Source organism: Perna viridis, chromosome 1 (assembly GCF_037379345.1).
Source record: "Perna viridis isolate PV_CMFRI_1.1 ecotype Kerala chromosome 1, ASM3737934v1, whole genome shotgun sequence".
NCBI classification, from domain to species: Eukaryota; Metazoa; Mollusca; class Bivalvia; order Mytilida; family Mytilidae; genus Perna; species Perna viridis.
This window is the reverse complement of record NC_142445.1, coordinates 44001027-44021577: the sequence shown is the minus strand read 5'-3', so window position 1 is coordinate 44021577 and position 20551 is coordinate 44001027. Positions and strand designations below refer to the sequence as shown.

The following is a 20551-nucleotide window of genomic DNA, read 5'->3' as shown; positions in this document are numbered from 1 at the left end:
AATTGTTCCATTTAGTCACCAGGTCTAATTTTAATAAGATTAACTTCGATAAGTTTGATATTTAAAAACGTTTGTTTATTTGTTTGTTGGGGTTTAACGTCCGAGCAGCAATATTTCAGCTATATTCAGACGATGAACATGAAACTGATGATAAAATGAACATGAAATGATGATGAAATGAAAAAGGGATGGGACACAAGGACCATGGGGTCGACAAATTTTGATTGCCACTGGAAATAGGGAGAGGTGGGTAGGGTCGGGCAATTAGGCCTCCTGTGGCGGAGCCCTATGGTTCCTACTCCGGGAGAATACCACAGTAGGGTTCTTTAACGTGCGAGGAATGTGGCATCTTTCCCAACACGGTGCACCACTATGGTTTGCGGTCAGGTTTTCCGTATTATAGCCTGACAACCCCAGCATGTAACACGCCAGGGGTTCCCCATTCAACCACCTGGGGCACACATCCCAGTTGCTCTGTGGGCAAAGCGCCCTAGCCCCCGGCTAGGGTTCTGAGCACTATTTAGTCGCCTTTTACGACAAGCTTAGCGCTGCTGCAGGCCTATTCTTTTAATTCCATGCAAAGTTCAAAGTTCTCAGTTTATGTATTGTCAAATTTATTACGAAACCCAGCCTTATTTTGAACCCCCGAGTCGCATTTTTTTGTTTTTTTTTGTTTTTGTTTGTTTTTGTTTTTTTGTTTGAGAATCCCCGATTCATGGTTTAATCTTTATCGTTTTACTTGAAGTCCAAGCATATGAAGACCAATGCAGAAAAGTATGTATGACTTTTTTATGTACAAAAATAAATTAAAAAAAAATAAATAAAAAAACCTTAAGTCTTTTCATCAAAACGTAAGGTAGACTTTACATGTGTCTCTTTTCATAAATTAAGGCTAGAAACCACTAATTCCACTTCCCATAGGCTTCTATGCTAATTTGACAATATTCAATGGCTTCTCTGGACTTTACCTTAACTTTAACCTGCAGAGGACTATATATCAGCATGATTATACATATGTCAGCTCACAATCCTCAGAATGGCATGTGGGGTTAGCAGACTTGCAGTGCAGTACTGGTCACCGGAAGTGAAGGGTCTACAAATAGCATGGAAAATCCCAGTGTTTTCACAAGATAGGGGTATATTTAGAAACCATTATGGAGATTAGGCTTCACATCACAAGAAGCAAAATGCACCTACAAAATGTACAGAAATGTTTTTCCTTTCAGAAACTGTTTAAATTTTTTAAATAAGATGAGAACTTTTTTCACAGCACTATGAGGAACAGGGGTAATTTCTGCGTAGGACTATTTTTGCGTACGTTCCAAATGCTCATTGGTTGAATTGGTGGTCTGTAACCTAAAACAGTCCGGAAACTAGACAAATTGTCCGGAAACGATTCCATGTTTTACAATTATAGTACAATTAATAGTTTAAATATGTGAAAATTTGCAACTTCAAACGCATTTTGCAAAGCCCATGTTGCACATCGAATGAGAAAAAGAATATTTAGATATACATTGTAATATTCTACGGTGTCTTATTATCTGTTAATCATAGAAAATGCACTAAAATGCAACCAATTTTAGAGGCATTTTTGTTCTGTGACCAAATTGTCCACTTTTGTCGAAAAAAGTTCTTTTTCACATTTTTTTGAAATTCTATACATGTGACCTTTTCATGCTACTTATTTCCTAATACCTACAATGAACGATTTCACTTAAATCACTTATCAAAGTGTATTGGGTTCGATTGGTCTTTGACCCCTCCTCTAATTTATGCAAAATAGCAGAAAACTTTACCACTTTTCAGTTGGAAAAGATGATATTCAAAAACTACATTGATTTATCTTTCCATTGGCATATGATATAGCCGTACACCCTCTAGGCCCGTTAAAGTTCGAAAAATCCTTAGCCGTCCGCAGCACTATGAAAGGCAATGAAAAACAATACAAAGAAAACGAACCTGCAACACATATATATTTTAAAATTATTTGAGGTCTTCCTCGACCCAGTGCCGCATCACTTTGGTTTTCTTTGTAGGACAATAACAATACAAGTGTATTGTCCAACAAAAACATTCAGTATATTTGCTCGACGGGTGAAATGATGAAGTTTTTCATTCCTCCACCACCATGTTCGTATACAAGGCTTTTTAATAATACTCCAATATTGTACTTGTCCTGTTTCAAGTAGATTCTTCTGTATCCATGGAAAAACCGTGCATTAAATAAATTGGCTAATTTGCTTGATAAAATTTATTTCTGAGAGGAAAAATTCAGATTCTTACAACTTGATCTAACCTGTTTCGGAAAAAAAACTGGACCATGCCGAGAACAAAAGTATCATACACGTGTTTCTCGGTAACGTGCCAAATAGATAATAAGAAAGGGTCGGAAGGTCCGCAAGTTTACACACTGTTTTACGTAAAAATCGTGCACATTGTTGAAAGGGTTTTTCGGCAACTGGAAAACACATTCAGGGAGGAGAGAACATTTTCTCGGGTCAGATTTGGTAATGGCGTGCACATATATTCAACTATCGACTACGGAAACGCGGGTTATTATTATTTTTCTCAAAGTTTTTTATTGTTTAGTAGGTGTCATTAAACCGTAATGTCCGTATTACGATCCAATAACATCACAGTGTCTCTTTATATATTATGTATCATTACTTGATACATAAGTATCATTCCAGTATGAAAACTATAATGATTGTTAATGTACTTATATGGCACAAGCATGCCGTTTGCAAAATATGTTATTAACTTATGTCGCAAATGTAATGTTCTTATTACCCTTATCTTGTATTTGTATACTATATGTTTTGTGTGTCTGTAACATCTTGTGTCTATAAAGAGATACTATTCGTTCACATAAGACATTCAGTCGATTAAAAAGACATCATTAGTAGGATAGCAGTGGTTTAGAAATTCTTCAAATAACGTAATGCACCGAAATATAATACTGCTTTATTTGATATCATTTTTTTAGGAAAATCATTCTACCTTCAAATTAGAATTGTCATACAAACGTGTTGTGGTCACAGTTTGTAAAACAGGTTGCGTTTTATGAGGACGCCTTGCTTTCTTTCCCATATAAAGGCTGTTAAAAAGTAAATTTTCATTATGAAAACATGAAAAAAAAATGTTAATGATCTAAGTGTCTTTCAAAGTAAGCATTAGGGATTACATGAAGCTGTATTTTAGAATTAAATATTGACATGCAGAAAATATTGACGTAGTTTTGCAAATCGTATTTTTGTGCTAATTTTAAGCCAAAATGAAACTCGTGCATGTTTATTGATCATAGTGGTAATATACACGTTAAGACACATATACGTAACATGCTAACCTTCTACACCAGTTTGTTTTTGACACTTGACAACATTTTCAAATGCAATTGTCGAGGTTTCTATCATGATTTTTCGTAATGTCATCTGGATGACCTGTCATTTGATATACAACAACCCTACTTTCTTCGAACGTTAGCATTTTGCACTTACTAACCCAAATGAGTTCTTTTTTCCGTACAACAAAATTGATATTTGCGATGTACACTTTAAGACCTTTAATTTGATATGCGGCAACCTGTATAAACTACTTTAGTTTTTGCACTCAGTGACCTCACCCAACAGTTTTTTTTTCGGGACAAAACATCGATATGTCGGATGTACGCTCTAAGACCTTTCATTTGATAAGCGACAACCTCACCCTCAAAGAACTTCAATTTTTTGCACTTAATGACCCTACTCTTCGAACATGTATGAGATATCGGGGTTGAAACTCTGATTTTTTTAAATGTGCTCATTTAGACCTCCAAAGGGATATACATTGTATCACATTACCCCCTTCGACGAACTCGAAAAGATGATGCAATATCAAATCTATAGATGGGTATTGATGAAATATACATGTACAAAACCATTGGAAAATATGAAAGTTTTAAGTTGTTGTAGTATCGTTGGTTTTATATATTGGTCCTTGGTATTGTGTCAAACAAATGTACTTGAGCAGATCTTTTATTCTGTGTAATGATCATTTGTGTGGCTATTGTGGATTTTAAACTATATACCCCGCTCTGAAATTTCAATAGATCCAAAGCAAGACAAGATATCTCAAATCTGAAAACTGTATGATAATCTACAGAAAATATGCAACAACAAACAAAAAAAAACCGAAAAATTTGGGCAATTCCAGAGCTCACGTTGAGCACAATGAATAATTAAAATATGATGCAACAACAAACTCCAGAACCGCAAGTCGTATAGATAAAACTAACACCATACACCTTAAACTCACCAACTTTTGAACAGACGGTCGGACAGATGGCTCAAAATGTAGAGCTCATTAAGAGAGTCATTTCATACTGCATGTTTGCACTTATCTCTTATCGTTTTCTTAATATCAAGGCCTGAAGTTTGTAGCTTTCTAGCACTGTGACCTTTGACCCTAGGTGCAACTGAAAGGTCACATGGACCAAAGATAATTGACGCAGGTCCCTTGTTTCTACAACTTCCAGTTCTCAAAATATAAATTTTCAAAACTTAAGTATGATATTTCAAGGGATATAATTCTCGTAAGGTTCGATAACAAAATACATGATTATGTTTAACTGTTACGACCCAAAGCGGGATTTTCTCGTTCATTCGATACTTGGTACTTCATCACGAGATGTGATAAAAAAGGGGGATGTATTCTATATTATTTACTAAAAAAATAAGAACACTTTTATTTAATTCGAAATGAAATGTCAAATGCGTACATTTAACATAATTAATTTAAACTAAACTATTAAAATTTTTAGAAGTCCAGCTTTTCTCATCCTATACTATCGACAGATGAGCGGGCAGACTACCCAGTCCTCGTCAGTTTGGGACAGACCATTTTATTCTCGGATCTTTTTGAAAAAAAAAATCGATTTTTAGAAATAAAATTAATTTTACTCGTCCATTGAAAATAAAATTAAAATACTGATTCTATATTTCCCCCATCACTTTTAAAGTAGCACTCCAGATAAGAATCATGCAAAATATGATTCATGGTTGGAAAGCCTACATAATTTTATTTTTGATATTTTTGTTTGAAATTTTATAGCAAACAGAAATTAACATGTGGCTTTTCATATAACCCTTGTTCATAGCAGATATAATTTATATAGAATGTACTGTAAAATTCCAAATTAAGGGAGATAACTCTGTAAATGACACTAAAATACAATAGAAAGTATTGGATTTTCAATATCAACATTATTTCATAAGAGCATACAGATTGAAGTGAATAGTTATACTTTAGATCATATAGACCTATAAAGCAACATATTAACAAAAATAAAAATGTGTAGCCTTTTTAGGGGTGTATAACATTACAGAATTTGCATGATTCTTACAAAGACTGCTACTTGATAAGTCAGTATTCGGTTGCTGCTGAAATATGATGAGAAAATTTTATGTCTGTGTGAAAAAAAAAAACCTTATCTGACATCATATCCCAGGACCCTTTCTGGGTAAAATGGTCCATGCCTCACCACAGTAAACTTGATTCTAATATTAAAATGAATTTTAGTTTTAGAACAGGCTGTGCATGTGAATGAAACAATAAAGCTCGTTCAGTGACTGATTAATGCAAAATCATTGTCCGGTGTTAAAAACTCATTTATATACTCTCAAGAACATGATACACACCTTCCCAAATGCACTCTTAACCAAAAAACATTTAAGTATTCTGTATATCTGTATGCATTTTATCATACCGAGATACCAAATTCATACTTAGCAGAGGAACACTACCCAAGGTGCCAATTTATGCAAGTTCAACACATATCAAACTTCTGTCACATCTTTTCCATCATTTTGCTGACAACACCTCTATGTTAGTTTCACAGACCAGCAGACACGCCTACAACCTTATCTTAGTACCTTGGGGAGCCCGGCAGGCACACCTACTGACGTTTGGAAGCTGATGACTAGATATCTGGGGAGTTTAAGGAAGTAAAAAACCTGGGGGAGCCCAGCAGGTTTATAACATAAAAGCATTTGTGCAATCTGAATTGGGGATTATAAATCCAGAAAAATGGAATTGAAAACGCCAAAATGAGTACAACGAGTGCCCCCAAGAAGATTGCTCCATTGTTGATATGAATTGTACATTTAAATGTAGGTGCTGTAACCCACTATAGTCAACAATAAACATCGGATGGAAATATTCATTTGATTCATGCATGTACAATTGTATCTACTGAAGTCCTAATGTACCTAGTATAACAGTTTGATGACCATCGACCTAAAGTTTGAATCAAATGATCTTCGATTCCTGCAGCTGCTGCAGTAGTAGCTGCCCCTATACGAAACGGAATGACCACTGTATTTGGAATCATCAATACCTAAAGAAGATAATGCATGTCCAAAAAGCCAATAAACTTGTTTCTACTCAATGGTGCTCCTTTACAGTCTATAAAAAGAGCTGATGAACTAACTGCACTTGTTTCTTCCTACGTTCAATGAACTGTTTCATACATTGTACAGGTTTCATTTAATACTTTCTGATTAAAAATGTGAATATTTACACCCTGTCTGAAAGGATCAGTCTTCGACATTTTCAAATTCAAAACATAGTAAACCTATTTATATCAAAAGTAATATCTTGCATTAAGATACAGTTATCATGATCCATTTACTGGTAATAGTAAAGTCCCCACAACATAAAAGCAAAAAAAAATAATAATAATAATTGACAAAGTGCTAGCATCATAGAGTCTTGAAAAGGAGACAAAACCCTTTTCTAAATATTTTTTAAAATTTTTTTTATACCTCTCAATATACATTTTAACCTATCATTATACATGAGTGGATCTTTTCTACCTTTTCTCAAGTACAAGTGCCTAACTCCAGATAGATAAAACTTAAAGTGGCTAATTTGAGATCTAAGGCTTGATAACAGCGTGTAACGAAGTTAATTAATAACTCTCCATCTATAGTAGGCATGTCTCCTGGTTGGTTAGCCATACCATACAAGGTGACAAATTGGCAGAAAAGTTCAAAACCAGTCCTATAAGCTGCTGCGGTATTTGCACTAATAGAAGCGTTCCATAACCGTTCCTTCATAGATATATCATCAAATCTTTCCACTGAATACAAGGTGTTTGAAATTGATCTGCCCATGGTGCTAGCTGTCCAAACTTTGCAGTCTTTGTTTATAATCGCTACTGTAGAAATATTGTTGCAATGAAACACAGTTCTATGCCTTGCCCAAGTACAGTGTACATTGTACTACCCCACAAGGCTATAGCCATAGCTATGGGATATAACTCAAATAAGGCCATAGAAGCTTCTTTGTTGTGCAAAATCTGTGAAGGAAATTCCCTTGAAACCACATGGTACCATAAATACCCCCAAAAGCGCAGTCTGTAGCATTAGTGAATAAATGCACATCAGATGCTGGAGTAAGATTATTATCTAGAAAGAAAGAAATGCCATTCCATCCAGACAGGAATTTCAGCAACATTTGTATATTCAATCTACATTCTTAGGTAAGACAAACGCGCTGATGCAGTTTTTAACAGTTGTGAAAAGCTTAATTAGATATGAAATAAATGAACGTCCAGGATAAATTATTCTGCATGCAAAATTGAGATGACCCGAAAAAAACTCTGAGTATTGCCTCTTTGTACATGATTTTAATGTCAGAAATTTCTTTATGATTTCACAAATCCTTTCGATTCTCCCTGGGTAACCGAGCTACCATATATTCCGTATCTAATGTTACACCTAAATATTCCAAACAATGAGTCGTTCTAACAGTATTATGGGGTGCAATTGGAATATTCAACTTCCTGAATAACAAAGTTAATATTGTCATAGTTCTATCAGCTTCGTAGTTTGGTGGGTCAGTTGTAAGGAAGTTGCCTAACAAATGTAAAATGTTATTCACTTTGAATACATTCTCAGCTATCCAGCATGTTGCAAGAGATATTTGGTCAAATATTTTCGGACTTGACCGACCACCAAAGACTAATCTAGAATAAGAGTAATATTTATTCTCCCAATGAATATCGTGAAATGGCGATAAATGTTCTGCTATTGGCACTAATTTGAATGCATCAGAAATACATGTATCGGTTTTGCATAGCCAACTACCTATCCCACATTTTTAAAAATATGGATGGCATGGTCAATAGTAGCATACCGCAGAGAAAATCTGTTGTTTACCAATTAGGTAATTTAAACTAGGGTTAGCTAAATTATCATGGGGTGCCGAGAAATCCACTACCATTTTATTTCCTTTTTAGAATATTTCCTGTGACAATGCCTATTGGATTAATGCGGTATAAGTCGTAAGGTATATTAATAAATGGACCATAGATGAAGCCTTTGTCTACTTCAGACTGAATATATTTTGAAGTGATATCCGGTTGACATCTAGCTGATAACAATTTTTTTACATATAACTGAGGAAGACGGTAATGGGGAAATACCTGTATCAAAGCCATATTTTAGACCTGTCACTAAGTTTGCACAAATTCCCTATCTGGATGGTTGCATAAAGTTTTTGAAAATTGTCAATATTTAAAGCAGTAGACACTGAGCCTTTTGTGTCTAAGGTTTGAATGACGCTTGGAGGCTATCAAGTTTTATGAATGGAGACATTGTGATTTCCCGTGTTCTGCTTTCTTACATATAGCGCATACATGTAAATTGTTACCATGGTGGTTTAGAAATTTGCAACAACTTAAATGCAGAGAAAGGATGTAACCCGGCCAAGAAGTAATCCTAAGTCTTCATAAGCATCGGTATGCCTATAGTCATTCAGAACTTTGTTGGAATCTCTATAAATTGGCTGTGCAGTCATAGAAACATTGGAATTCCTAACACTGTTAGGACGAAAGGACACTGAATGGTTTATACTCTGACAATTTAAACAAATGATTGGCTTCATATGCAAATATATTGCAGAATAATGTGTTATTCCTGACAGACCAATCTACTGGGAATCCTTGATATTTGAGGTGGGCTGCAGCACTAGCACTAAAAAGCTTATGGTACTCATAAAAGCCAGTATTAACATACCGGCTTCCCATTTCTATAATGTCTGATTCATGAAGATCAAGTTCAGCACATCTATGTGGAAAAACCTCACACATTAATGCTCTTGTGTATCCCGAGAGCGTTAACAAATTCTGCTATTGACAATTGTTTATTTAGCCTAGGGTATAGACGTTCATTGTCTTTCTTCAGAGTAACTAAAATGTGGTATGTGCAATTTTGCCAAATTAACATCCTTACCTTCTAATACACTTTGCGTAACAGAGGTGATACTGTTTCCACAAAAGGCAAGGGTTCCTTTACAAAGCTGAACTTTGTCATGACGAATTGATTAGGATTTGTGTACTGTGTGTTGGCAAGATTTGAATTGTAAAAACTCATTCAATTGCATTTCTACTGTTAACATTTGTTAATTGGTACCTTTCGCAAATTATGCATGTTGCAAAATTTATAATTTCAATAGAAACTATATATAATGGCAGTAACTAACTGACACTTTCAAACATTCCCGACTTAGCATAATGTTCAACATCTGTCATTTTTGTTTTACATTTAGAGAAAGAATCACAATTTGACAAGTTATCTCTTACTCTTATTTACATACTTGTTTTTCAAAATTCATCACCTGCTAAACGTTAAATGAGATTTCTATATAACTCTTACATTGAATACAATTGCATAGGGAGAATGGATATGGTGAGTATGTCCTCACCCAGATAAAAATGTCAGCTCAAGGCCATCAATAGGTCTTCAATGAACGACGAGGAAACACTCACACCACTGGGCAGGCTGCAGCTGATCCCAAAACAACATTATACACCAGTACAGCGAAACATTTGCCTCTATATATAATTGTTTCTTTTAAATTTAAGCAATTTAGATATACCAATATTATTCAAGTTAGCTGTTAACAATAACTGTTCTACATAGATTTACTTCTTTGTAAAGTTTTAATCTCATAATTTCGTGATTGATTTAAAAAGAGGATTCCTTTACATCTTTTTGCACTAACATGTGCCGACTATTTGGTCTTCGAATTCGAACTGCTGGGCCATTGGATAAATGTGGGACACTACCTGAAGTTGCTTAACTCGATCGTAATAAGAGAGAAGCTTTTATCATTTTTACGATCAATGTTTAGTATAACCCATGGCTTATGTTTGGTCACCATACACCCCCACTCACCATATCCAGTTACTTTAATGCTAGATCCCGTTTACGTATCAGTTTGTCTCCAAAGGATGCAAACAATATATTCTCATGTTAATCTTTTATATTGGAAACCTATTTTGTACCCCACTGGGTAAAAAAACAGCTTATTGTTACTCAACGCTTCAAGCTTTTGAGTCATCCTGGGATTTAACAAATAAAGAAAATCAACAGCGTTCTTCTCCAGCAGCTTAAAGCCATTTTGCAATGATGATTGCACCGATAAATCGCTTAAATTTGCAAAATAGTTTTTATAATGGTCTAACGATCTGTATTCTTCTTGGAGAATTGTCTATTTTTTGTTTTAGAGTTCTGAGACATTTTTCATTTAATCAACTTTTAAGGAATTTTTACATATCAGAATATTGCGACCGGAGTTTAATTCATAATTAGGGGAGAATTAGAATATTGTAACAGGAGTTTAATTTATCATAAAGGGAAGGTTAGAATATTGAGACAGGAGGTGATTTATCAGAAAGGGAAGTTTATAATATTGCAACATTAGGTTAATTTATCATAAAGGGAAGGTTAGAATATTACGTCAGGTGGTTAATTTAGCATAAGGGGGAGGTTAGAATTTCGCGACAGGAAGTTAATTTACAATAAGAGCAGGGTTAGAATATTTCAACAGGATGTCATTTTTTCTTAAAAGGAGGGTTAGAATATTTCGAGAGAAGGTCAATTTATCATAAAGGGGGGTTTTGAATATGGCGACAGGAGGTAAATTTAACTTAAAAAAGAGAAAGTTAGAATATTGCGACAGGGGGTCAATTTATCATAAAAAAAGGGGAAGGTGAGAATATTGCAACAGGATGTAGATTTATCATAAAGGGAATTTTATAATTTTGCGGCAGGAGGTTAATATATCATAAAAGGAGGTTTAGAATATTGCGACAGAAGGTTAAATGATCATAAGGGGGAATCATAAATTTGTTTTTGGGGGAAAATAATATGCGGAATCCAAATATTTAGTTTTCGAGTCTGTTTGGATACACATATAAGGCCGAATTAGGGAGCCCTTCATGAACATTCCGATCATAATCATGATTTCTATTCATTATTTTAATTTTCCTGTCATAAAAAGTCATGAAAGTACTAGTGTCTGTATGCTTTCGCGAAAGTGGCTCATCAGATTGCGCTGAAACTTCACTGATACAGAAACTTAGATCTACTCTTAAAAGGATGCAGAACTTTGAAAAGAAGCCTAATGGCAACCATTTTTTTATTTCAAAATGGCTGCAAGACTGAGAGTACAAATTTTTTAACAAAGGGAAAAACTTTAAACTCATATAATGTATTGTAAAAACAAAACTGTAAACTAATGAGGTGTTGTTATCATGATTACGGCAAAATAATTATGAAATCAATTTTTATGGTTTTTTTTTTCCTTTTTAAGCCACTAATTGAAAATATTTAATACTTTTCAAGTTATAATTTGTCTTGATAAAAATTCATTTTAAAAAGAATGTATAATTTACATGTATAATTTGTTTCATATTGTAGCAGAGACTATTAAAAAACAAAAATTAAGTTCGAAAATGAAATGAAATGAACACAGAGCCAAGCTAACTAGGAGTTCGATTGACAACATTTAAATATTCATATTTATCATGTTAACTCACACCTAAGCAACAAGTATACATATCTATATTAATTATGTTTGGATGTCTTCCCAAACAACTAAACCTCCCCGAAGTCCCCTACTTTGTTCTACTTCATATGAAGCGGGAAACTTAAAACAACCTGAAAGGTTACAAAAACTATTCCAATATGAAATATAGCAGGTCGGTATACGAAGGGCTAGACAAAAATCGCTATTGTCAATGCTCTCCCGCCCAGAGGCCGGTGCAATGAAATTGAACTATCCTCTCTTTTCCGCCAAGAAATTCTCATAACCTGACATGCTTCAAATCAAAAGTTATCCCAGTATAGAGTCACAAACTGTATATTCATAATATGTATGTGTGAGGAATAGGGGTTTTTACCTGCCAGAATATTTAATACTTTTACTCGTTTTTAATTTACGGCAGGTTAACTCTGTTAAGAACCTATCCTTTCGACACCTGGGTACTATAAGTAACAGTTATGTATTTTTTAAAGAAAGTGTTCCAAGTCAATGGCTAATAAGCTTTCCAAACCGAAAAAAACTTGTTCTTGACACAAGTAATCAAACTGGTCAGAAAAACTGTCATGGCGGTGCAGTTTTGTCGCATTTCATGACCATTCAAAAACCTGGTACCACTATATAATTCAATGAAAGACTTTTTATTTCTTTCTTTTGGCTTGCACTGGCATGTTTAAGACGAATATCGGCGATATGGAGTCCAAAAAAAACCTAAGACCAAATTAATTAAGATACAATGTTTTGTAATTTGCAATCAAAACGACTTTGGAAAATAACGAAGTGTTGTTTCTGTTTTGCAATGGCGGACTATTCGGACGTGAGTTATGGGCTCCGAAAATTTTCTATGTATTTATAGTGTTTTTGGGATTTACATGGCTATATGATAGTGTAGGACTGATTTATATTGGTTATGGATTGTAACATAATATTTGGATTGAAGATACACAAAAGGTAGTTGAAGTTATTTACATTTCATCGGACTCTATTTTGTTTTCGTTGTCCAAAATGGCTGAACACAATTTAGTAAACAATAACACAAAGGATGTCAATTGTAATACACCTGTTGGAAACTCGATAGACAGTGCCCGTAGAGTTTTATATGACAATACACAATATAATGTACCATGTAACACTCCAGCATTAAACCAAATACCGATACCACAACGTTTGATATTCTCTGACCAACCCTCCCCCCCAAAAAAAAAATTCAACACAAACAGTCTACCATTAGAAGCAGTTCTAAGTGACATATATACGAAATTGAATAAAATCGATTCTATCCCTGCTCTTTTGGGTAACCTTGAAGCCTTGCCGTCTATAGACAGAAGACTCGGTGCAATTGAAAACCGATTTTCACATATTGAGACTGAAATACTGCAAGTAAAAGGTGACATAAGCAATTAGAAAACAGGGCAGCAGGATAAGAAATAAACACTACAAATATTACACAAAGGCTGAATATGGTCGAGCGGCAACGAGACCAAATGAAGTATGAAAATGACGAGTTGAGGGAACGGCTAGTTGATGTTCAATCTCGTTCAATGAGGGAAAATCTTTTGTTTGGGGGTGTTGAGGAGCACGAGAGCGAAAGAAATGATCCTGACAACATCAATACTGAAAACGTATTACAAAAATTTATTAAAGAAAAACTGGGTATTGATGATGAAATCAGGTTTCATGTTGTGCACAGGCTCAGACCAAGACGTGATCGTAAACCTCGTACCATTGTTGCGAAATTCGAAAGGCGTAAGGATAGAGACCGCGTTTTAAAAGCAGCCCCTGGTAAACTTAAAGACTCTCCATATAGTGTCTACGAGCAATTCCCGAACGAAATTATGGAGAGACGGAATATTCTGTGGCCAGTGTTTAAAAGGGAACAAAGGATGGGGAAAAAGTTAAGTTTAAAGAAGATAAACTTTATGTAAATGGTCAAAGAATTTATCCCGAGGATGTGCAGCAAATGCGAACACAAGGTCATCAGTACAGCAGGGATACATTTAACGGTAGACGTGTGAACAATGAAAACATGCAAGCTCCTATGGACCATTTCCCAACACACCCGCAAGGTGGAGATGTTCAAAACGGTTCCACATAGGACAGGCCAACAAGGGGACAGTTTGTTTTTGATCAATCCTCTGACAATCTTAAAATCTCATGTCTAAATGTTTGTAGTATAAAGAATAAATTGTTATTCAAAGAATTCAATGATATTATAATAAATTATGACATTTTTATATGTACTGAATAAAAAATTGATAACTTAGATGTGTTGAATTTACCAGAAAGGTATAGTAGTTTTTGGAAGTGTAGAAAACAATTTTCAAAAAAATCAGGAGGTATTATTGTTATTATCAAAGAAAAGTTAAAAGATATACTTAATTTTCAAGATACTGATTGTGAATTTGTGCTATGGGTTAACATTGAAAATATTATTAAACAAAAACATTTACTTTTGGGGTGCATTTATATTCCCCCAGAAAACTCTAAATATTCTTCACAAGAGTCTTTTGACCAAATTGAAGCAGAACTTTTGTCATTAAAAACTGAAAGTACTGTTACAGCACTGATTGGTGATTTTAATGCCAGATCTAGTACACTGGCTGATTATGTTGTACCTGATGACAATTTAATGAGGTTTTTGAATATTGATGAAATAAATGATGTGCATAACTATTTGTATGAATTCAAAAGCTGCAAGAAAAGGGTATACCTGTGGATAGAAGTAGTGAAGATAGAGGTCGATGTAGTAATTATGGTTATAAAATGTTAAATTTTTGCAAAAATAATAGTATTTTTATAGCAAATGGTAGAACTTGTGATGATGCAGATATAGGTAAAGTTACATGTGGTGAAACTAGCATTGTTGATTATCTTATTGTTTCGCCAGATTTATTTTCCTTTATAACAGAATTTCAAGTGGTAGATTTTGATCCATTGATCTCTGACGTTCATTGTCGATTACATGTCACATTTTCTATTTTGACAACAAATGATTTGCATGACAAAGGTCCAACGGTGGGTGTTAGTAAACCTGTCCGTTGGATTAGTGACAAGAAAAATCAATTTGTTGACAGTGTTGAAAATAGCTTATTATTACATGTAGATGAACTTACTGATCGGATTGATGAATTTGATGTAAACAGTATTTCGTTTCAAACCGATCTAGATACTTTTGTAGAAGATTTGAATAAATTGTACCTAGATTCAGCTGTATATACGTTTGGTACTAGGACTGTTTATTCGAATACTCAAAGAAAAATTGATCAACCGTGGTTTGATGGTCAATGTCATGAAAAACGTAATGAATTTCACAAAGCGAAGAAAAAGATATAATCGCTTGAAAAACGATGACAGTCGTCGAGAATTAAAATGCGCTGCGAAAGCATATAGAGTTCAAATGAATAAATGTTATCAAGAGTAGTACCAATTTAAGCTCGAAAATGATTTGCGTGCCACGTCCGAATCAGAACCGAGAGAATTATGGAAAATACTTAACAAGATAAATAGATCAGCCGATAGTCAATCAAAGATATCTACTGATGAGTTATATGAGTATTTTAAAAATCTTAATATTGCCGCCGAAGATGTCGAATCCGATAAAGATTTCGACATTCCAGATTGTAATGATGATGTTATTAATGATATACTAAACGGCAATATTACAGAAGGTGAGATTTTGAAAGCCGTAAAAGATGAAAAACGGGAAAGCACCGGGATATGATATGATAGTGAATGAGTATATTAAGTCTTCGATACATTTATTTTTACCCTTGTATGTAAAGCTTTTCAACAAAATACTAAATACCGGTGTTGTTCCTAAAATTTGGACTCTGGGAATCATTTTACCTATCTATAAAAACAAGGGTGATCCCCTGAATCCAGATTCATATAGAGGTATAACCCTGGTATCGTCAATGGGCAAACTTTTTACTGCTGTTTTAAACAACAGATTGGCAAAATATGCTGATTTATTTGATGTTATTCCTGACGCACAAGCAGGCTTTAGGAAGGGATACTCAACTCTTGATAACATTTTCTGTTTGCATGTTTTGACTGAACTATAAATGCCATTTGGTAAAAAATTTAAATGTGCCTTTATAGATTTTAAAAAGGCATTCGATACGGTATGGAGACTTGGGTTATGGCAAAAATTGGTACAAAAGGGTGTTAGTGGTAAAATACTTAATGCGATTTATAGTATGTATAATAGCATTAAGTCATGTGTTAAGCAAGGGGGTCATATATCTGGATTTTTTTTTCGTGTGATCTTGGAGTAAGACAAGGCGAAAATTTATCGCCTTTCTTATTTTCTATTTTTCTCTCAGATTTGGAAGACTTTTTGAATGCCAATAACATTACAGGCCTTCAAAAAGTTTCAGAAAAATGCCAGGACCATCTAGGAGTCTTCATATCAATTTTTGTGTTACTTTACGCGGACGATACTATACTGTTAGCTCAATCTGCGGAAGATTTACAAATTTGTCTTAAGTTTTTGAAGATTTTTGTTCTCAATGGAAATTGTCAGTTAATACGGACAAATCAAAGGTATTCATATTTTCGAAAAGGAAAAATAGAAATGTATTCAATTTTGAATTACATGGTTCAAATTTAGAAATAGTGAATTCTTATTCATATCTTGGTGTACTTGTTAATTATAATGGTAGATTTACATTAGCAAAAAAGAAACTAGTTGAACAAGCACAAAAAGCTCTGTTTGCTTTGTACAGAAAAATTAGAAATATTTCGATACCCATTGATCTGCAGCTTAAATTATTTGATTCATTGATTACACCGATTTTATTATATTCATGTGAGATCTGGGGTTTTGAAAATATAGATATTTTGGAAAAAGTTCAACTTGGCTTTCTTAAAAGAGTATTATCTATCAGGTCGAGTACACCCAACTTTATGACATACGGTGAAACAGGTAGATTTCCTTTAGAGATTTTTATTAAGTTAAGAATGTTGAATTTTTGGTCTAGACTACTGACAAATGAAACAAAATTATCAAGTATTATGTATCAATTGTTGTATAATATGCATCAAACAGGCATGTGTAACTCAAAATGGGTCAATTATTTAATGTCAATATTAGATGATACAGGTTTAAGCTATGTATGGAATAGTCAATGTGTATTGAGTAGTTTTGATGTAAAAATATGTGTAAAACAAATATTATGTGATCAGTTTATCCAAAAGTGGCATAGTGACATTGACAACTCATCTAGAGGACAGTTTAATGCATTATTTAAAAATGATTTTTGTCTAGAAAAATATTTGTTAAAATTAAACAAAAACAGAAGAATTTTTATAAGTAAAATAAGATGTTCAAATGTGAAATTTCCAATCGAGACTGGTCGTTGGAATGGTATTCTAAAAGAAAATCGTTTGTGTCATCTGTGTGAAACTGAATCCATTGAAAATGAATTCCATTATCTGTTTATTTGTCCACATGTAGAAATTAAACAGTTAAGAATTAAATACATACCTCAATATTTTATAACAAATTCAAGCTATGAAAAAATGAAAGGTATGCTTTCACTTTGTAATGTAAGAGTTTTGAATAATTTGGCCATTTTTATACGAAAAATAATTTCATACCTATAAGGAAGATTGTTGTGAACAATATGTATGTACAGTGTATGTATTATATGTTTGTTTGAAGTTCGCCATTGTATTGTTTATGTATTATATATGTATGCCTCTTGTTACAGTGTAATCTGTCTAGAGTGAAATAAAAACTTGAAACTTGTTTGCATTAATTGCATTACTGGCATTGTCCTTGTCAAAATTAATACATGCTTTCCATTTCACAACATCCTGATCGTTTTCGTTGTAGCCAGGACAACAAGAAATTATAGACAGGTTCAGTGGTGTTCTTTTGAGTTAATAATATTCCATGTTTATTACAAAGTTTGTCAAGAACTAAGATAGTTATATAAAACGTAGACATACTAAACAGTTTTGTTTAGTATTATATGGTTATTTTTGCAAATATACGATATATTCACACAATGGTTCAAATGGGAACTTGTATTTGAACTAATGGAAAAATGACACTTTCATAGCTGCTATTTAAATAGAAATTTGATATTTTACTGCAAATGTTAGATATTAAAAATAATTTCAGAATGTGTTTTTTATATATTTACTTTCTAATTTTACATTTCGATACCTCAAAGGTCAAGGTCGGTCTTTCATTTCGGATTGCTAAAATTTGAAAGTTTTTGGCATGTTTACCAAAAACAGCTGTATACGGCACTAATTGCTAGTTTTTCTTAAATTCAGCTATTGATTCTTGCATGAGATGGAATTTGAGCTGACCTGATGTAAAAGAAAAAAAAAATAGGAATTTTTCTTACCGGCAAGGGGAAGTAAGTCATACAAAAAATGATACATTTTTTCTTTAAATTCATGATTGACCTTTGACCCCATTTTGTTAGAGACGCGACCACAATCGATGCGTACGACATCTATATTTCGATGCTTTCCATCGATACATAATTTAGCCGTATTATATTTCGGTGCATTAAAGTCTCAAAAAATCGATAGCCTGTTATCCTATTACATTACCTACCGACAAATATGGTCTCAATTTCACCACAAATTTCCGTCCGACTACAAATAAACCTGAGTATCTAGAAGAATTTTAAGCCATTACATCCCCTAGATATGAAAAAGTTCATTAAGTTTGTCAAATTATATAAAACACTGACTTGCCTTTTGCGGGGTTTATTATATCATTTCTGCAGGGAATGCAAAAATAAACAAAAACCTGAGATTCACTTGATATGGCCACTAACTTCAACAGTTTAAATCACCTGTTGTGTGTCAATGTGAATAGAGTTTACCTTGAATAAATAGGGAACATTTCAAAACATTATCTCTACTTATTTTCATACTCTTTGCAGAATTGATAAAATTAAAACGGCAAAATGCAGGTTTTAAAATTCTAAAAGATACACAGGGTGTCTGTAGTCAGAGGAAATGTGTACTGAAATTGTGGCTATATTTGCCGAAATGTAATGATGAACCTTAATCCAAGTTCGTGACTTAAGCTCACCATGCATAATAAATCCTCCACCATTTTATTCGAATGACCTGTTGCCCCTTCCCGACAATATTTTCGATGAACTTTTTCCTGCTCTTCGGTCATACTGATCATTCTGTTTTTACTTAATAATTGAACTAAATTCAGTGAAGTCTGTGTTAATAAATCTTGGTCCAGCAATGCCATCATACACAGAGTTACAATTGTCACAGTAATACCAGCAAACGCATTCTTCGTTTTGCAACTAATTGGAATAGGTATTTTCATTCTCACATCATCTGAAACACAGAAAATAAAGACGTATTGATTTTATGTAAAATTCCTTAACTCCGAATTTCTAAACTTTAAAATATTGACGGTTGTTACAGCGAGTAACAAAGTTAATTCAGGTAATAGAATTGGTCTTCCCTTGATTGTGTAACGGGAGTCTTTTGTATGTGCAAGTTTCTCAGTGAAAATGACCAGTTAACACTTTGAAATCTGAGTAAGAAAACAGCAGTACCAATCTAACCATATAAGCAGTATGCTATTCTTTAAATAATTGATGGAAAATGTTCGAACATTCACTAATGTATTCGCTTTTCTGGATCTTACATGTCTATATGAACTACTTATATTCAGACTAAATAACCTTATTACCCTGTTGTGTGGTATGTTCGTGCACTGGGCTCTGTAACTATAACAATGTATAATTTAATACTCATTTTCGAAGCACATAGTTTATTTGACCAAGTACAAAGCCGTTGATATAAAACAATGGTGCATATCGCTTACAAATGCATAACGCTTAATAACTTCAAAATTAACCGGTATGGCAATGCAACTGGAAGTATCTTGACTAACACCCTAAATATTTGTTTACCGCGCCATATTTGTAGTTCAACAGAAAACCAGGAATACAAATAATTTCATGATAAATTAGCGTATAAAGAAGCCGAAAGGTCCGAATAAATCTAAACAAAAGCATTCTCTCGGAATGTTACATTCCTATGAGAAAACGGCACAACCGTAGATAAGTTAAGAGCAAAGAACGTGCAGACAGCGTAGAAACAGTGTGCTATACACCTGAATGGCTATCTACAGAATAAGCAATAAACCGTGCTGATGAACTCGCTTAACTACTAAATGCCGATTGAATTGACCAATCAAAGCGACGTTTGTTACTCATATGTTATTAACTCAATTTCGTTTTCAAGCACATTAAGCATATGTAAAATACAGAGACTCAATAGTTAACAGTAAAACTCCGAGCTAAGCTCACTACTATTTATATCCATAACGAAATCATATGATAATCACGTGATAATAACAAAACCATGTGTACATATAAACAGATTATAGTCACTTCCATTACAATTGAAAGACCGTTACCTGACGAACTTCCTTGGGTTGTTAACTTTCTATCAGACACAAATAAAAAAAAACAAAAACAAATGACTTGATAGAATTCAAAGCTTAACTTTCCTAGTAAATTTCCATTAACTACAAAAGGAAGTTTCGTCAGGTAATGATCATTCAGTCAAGAGAAGACCAACTCAAATTCCCAAAAGTTTACTTTGTTATATATCTGTGAATATCATGCACTGGAACCTTTCTTGCGTCAACATACACATTTTGAGAGGTGTCATTTGT

At 33.8% G+C, this 20551-nt stretch overlaps 1 protein-coding gene and 1 pseudogene across 3 annotated transcripts in view; both read right to left on the bottom strand.

Annotated features, from left to right (window-relative positions):
* LOC148628909 (carbohydrate sulfotransferase 15-like) overlaps nucleotides 1-20551 on the bottom strand; it is a 63815-nt gene that overhangs the window by 13708 nt on the left and 29556 nt on the right. For all 3 annotated transcript variants that reach the window (XM_088540630.1, XM_088540616.1, XM_088540623.1), the window contains exon 2: nucleotides 18932-19197. In XM_088540630.1, coding sequence (XP_088396756.1) covers nucleotides 18932-19186 — 255 coding nt within the window. In that variant the 5' untranslated portion in view covers nucleotides 19187-19197. The remainder of the gene's footprint in view (nucleotides 1-18931; nucleotides 19198-20551) is intronic.
* On the bottom strand, nucleotides 6143-9133 carry LOC148628910 (uncharacterized; annotated as a pseudogene).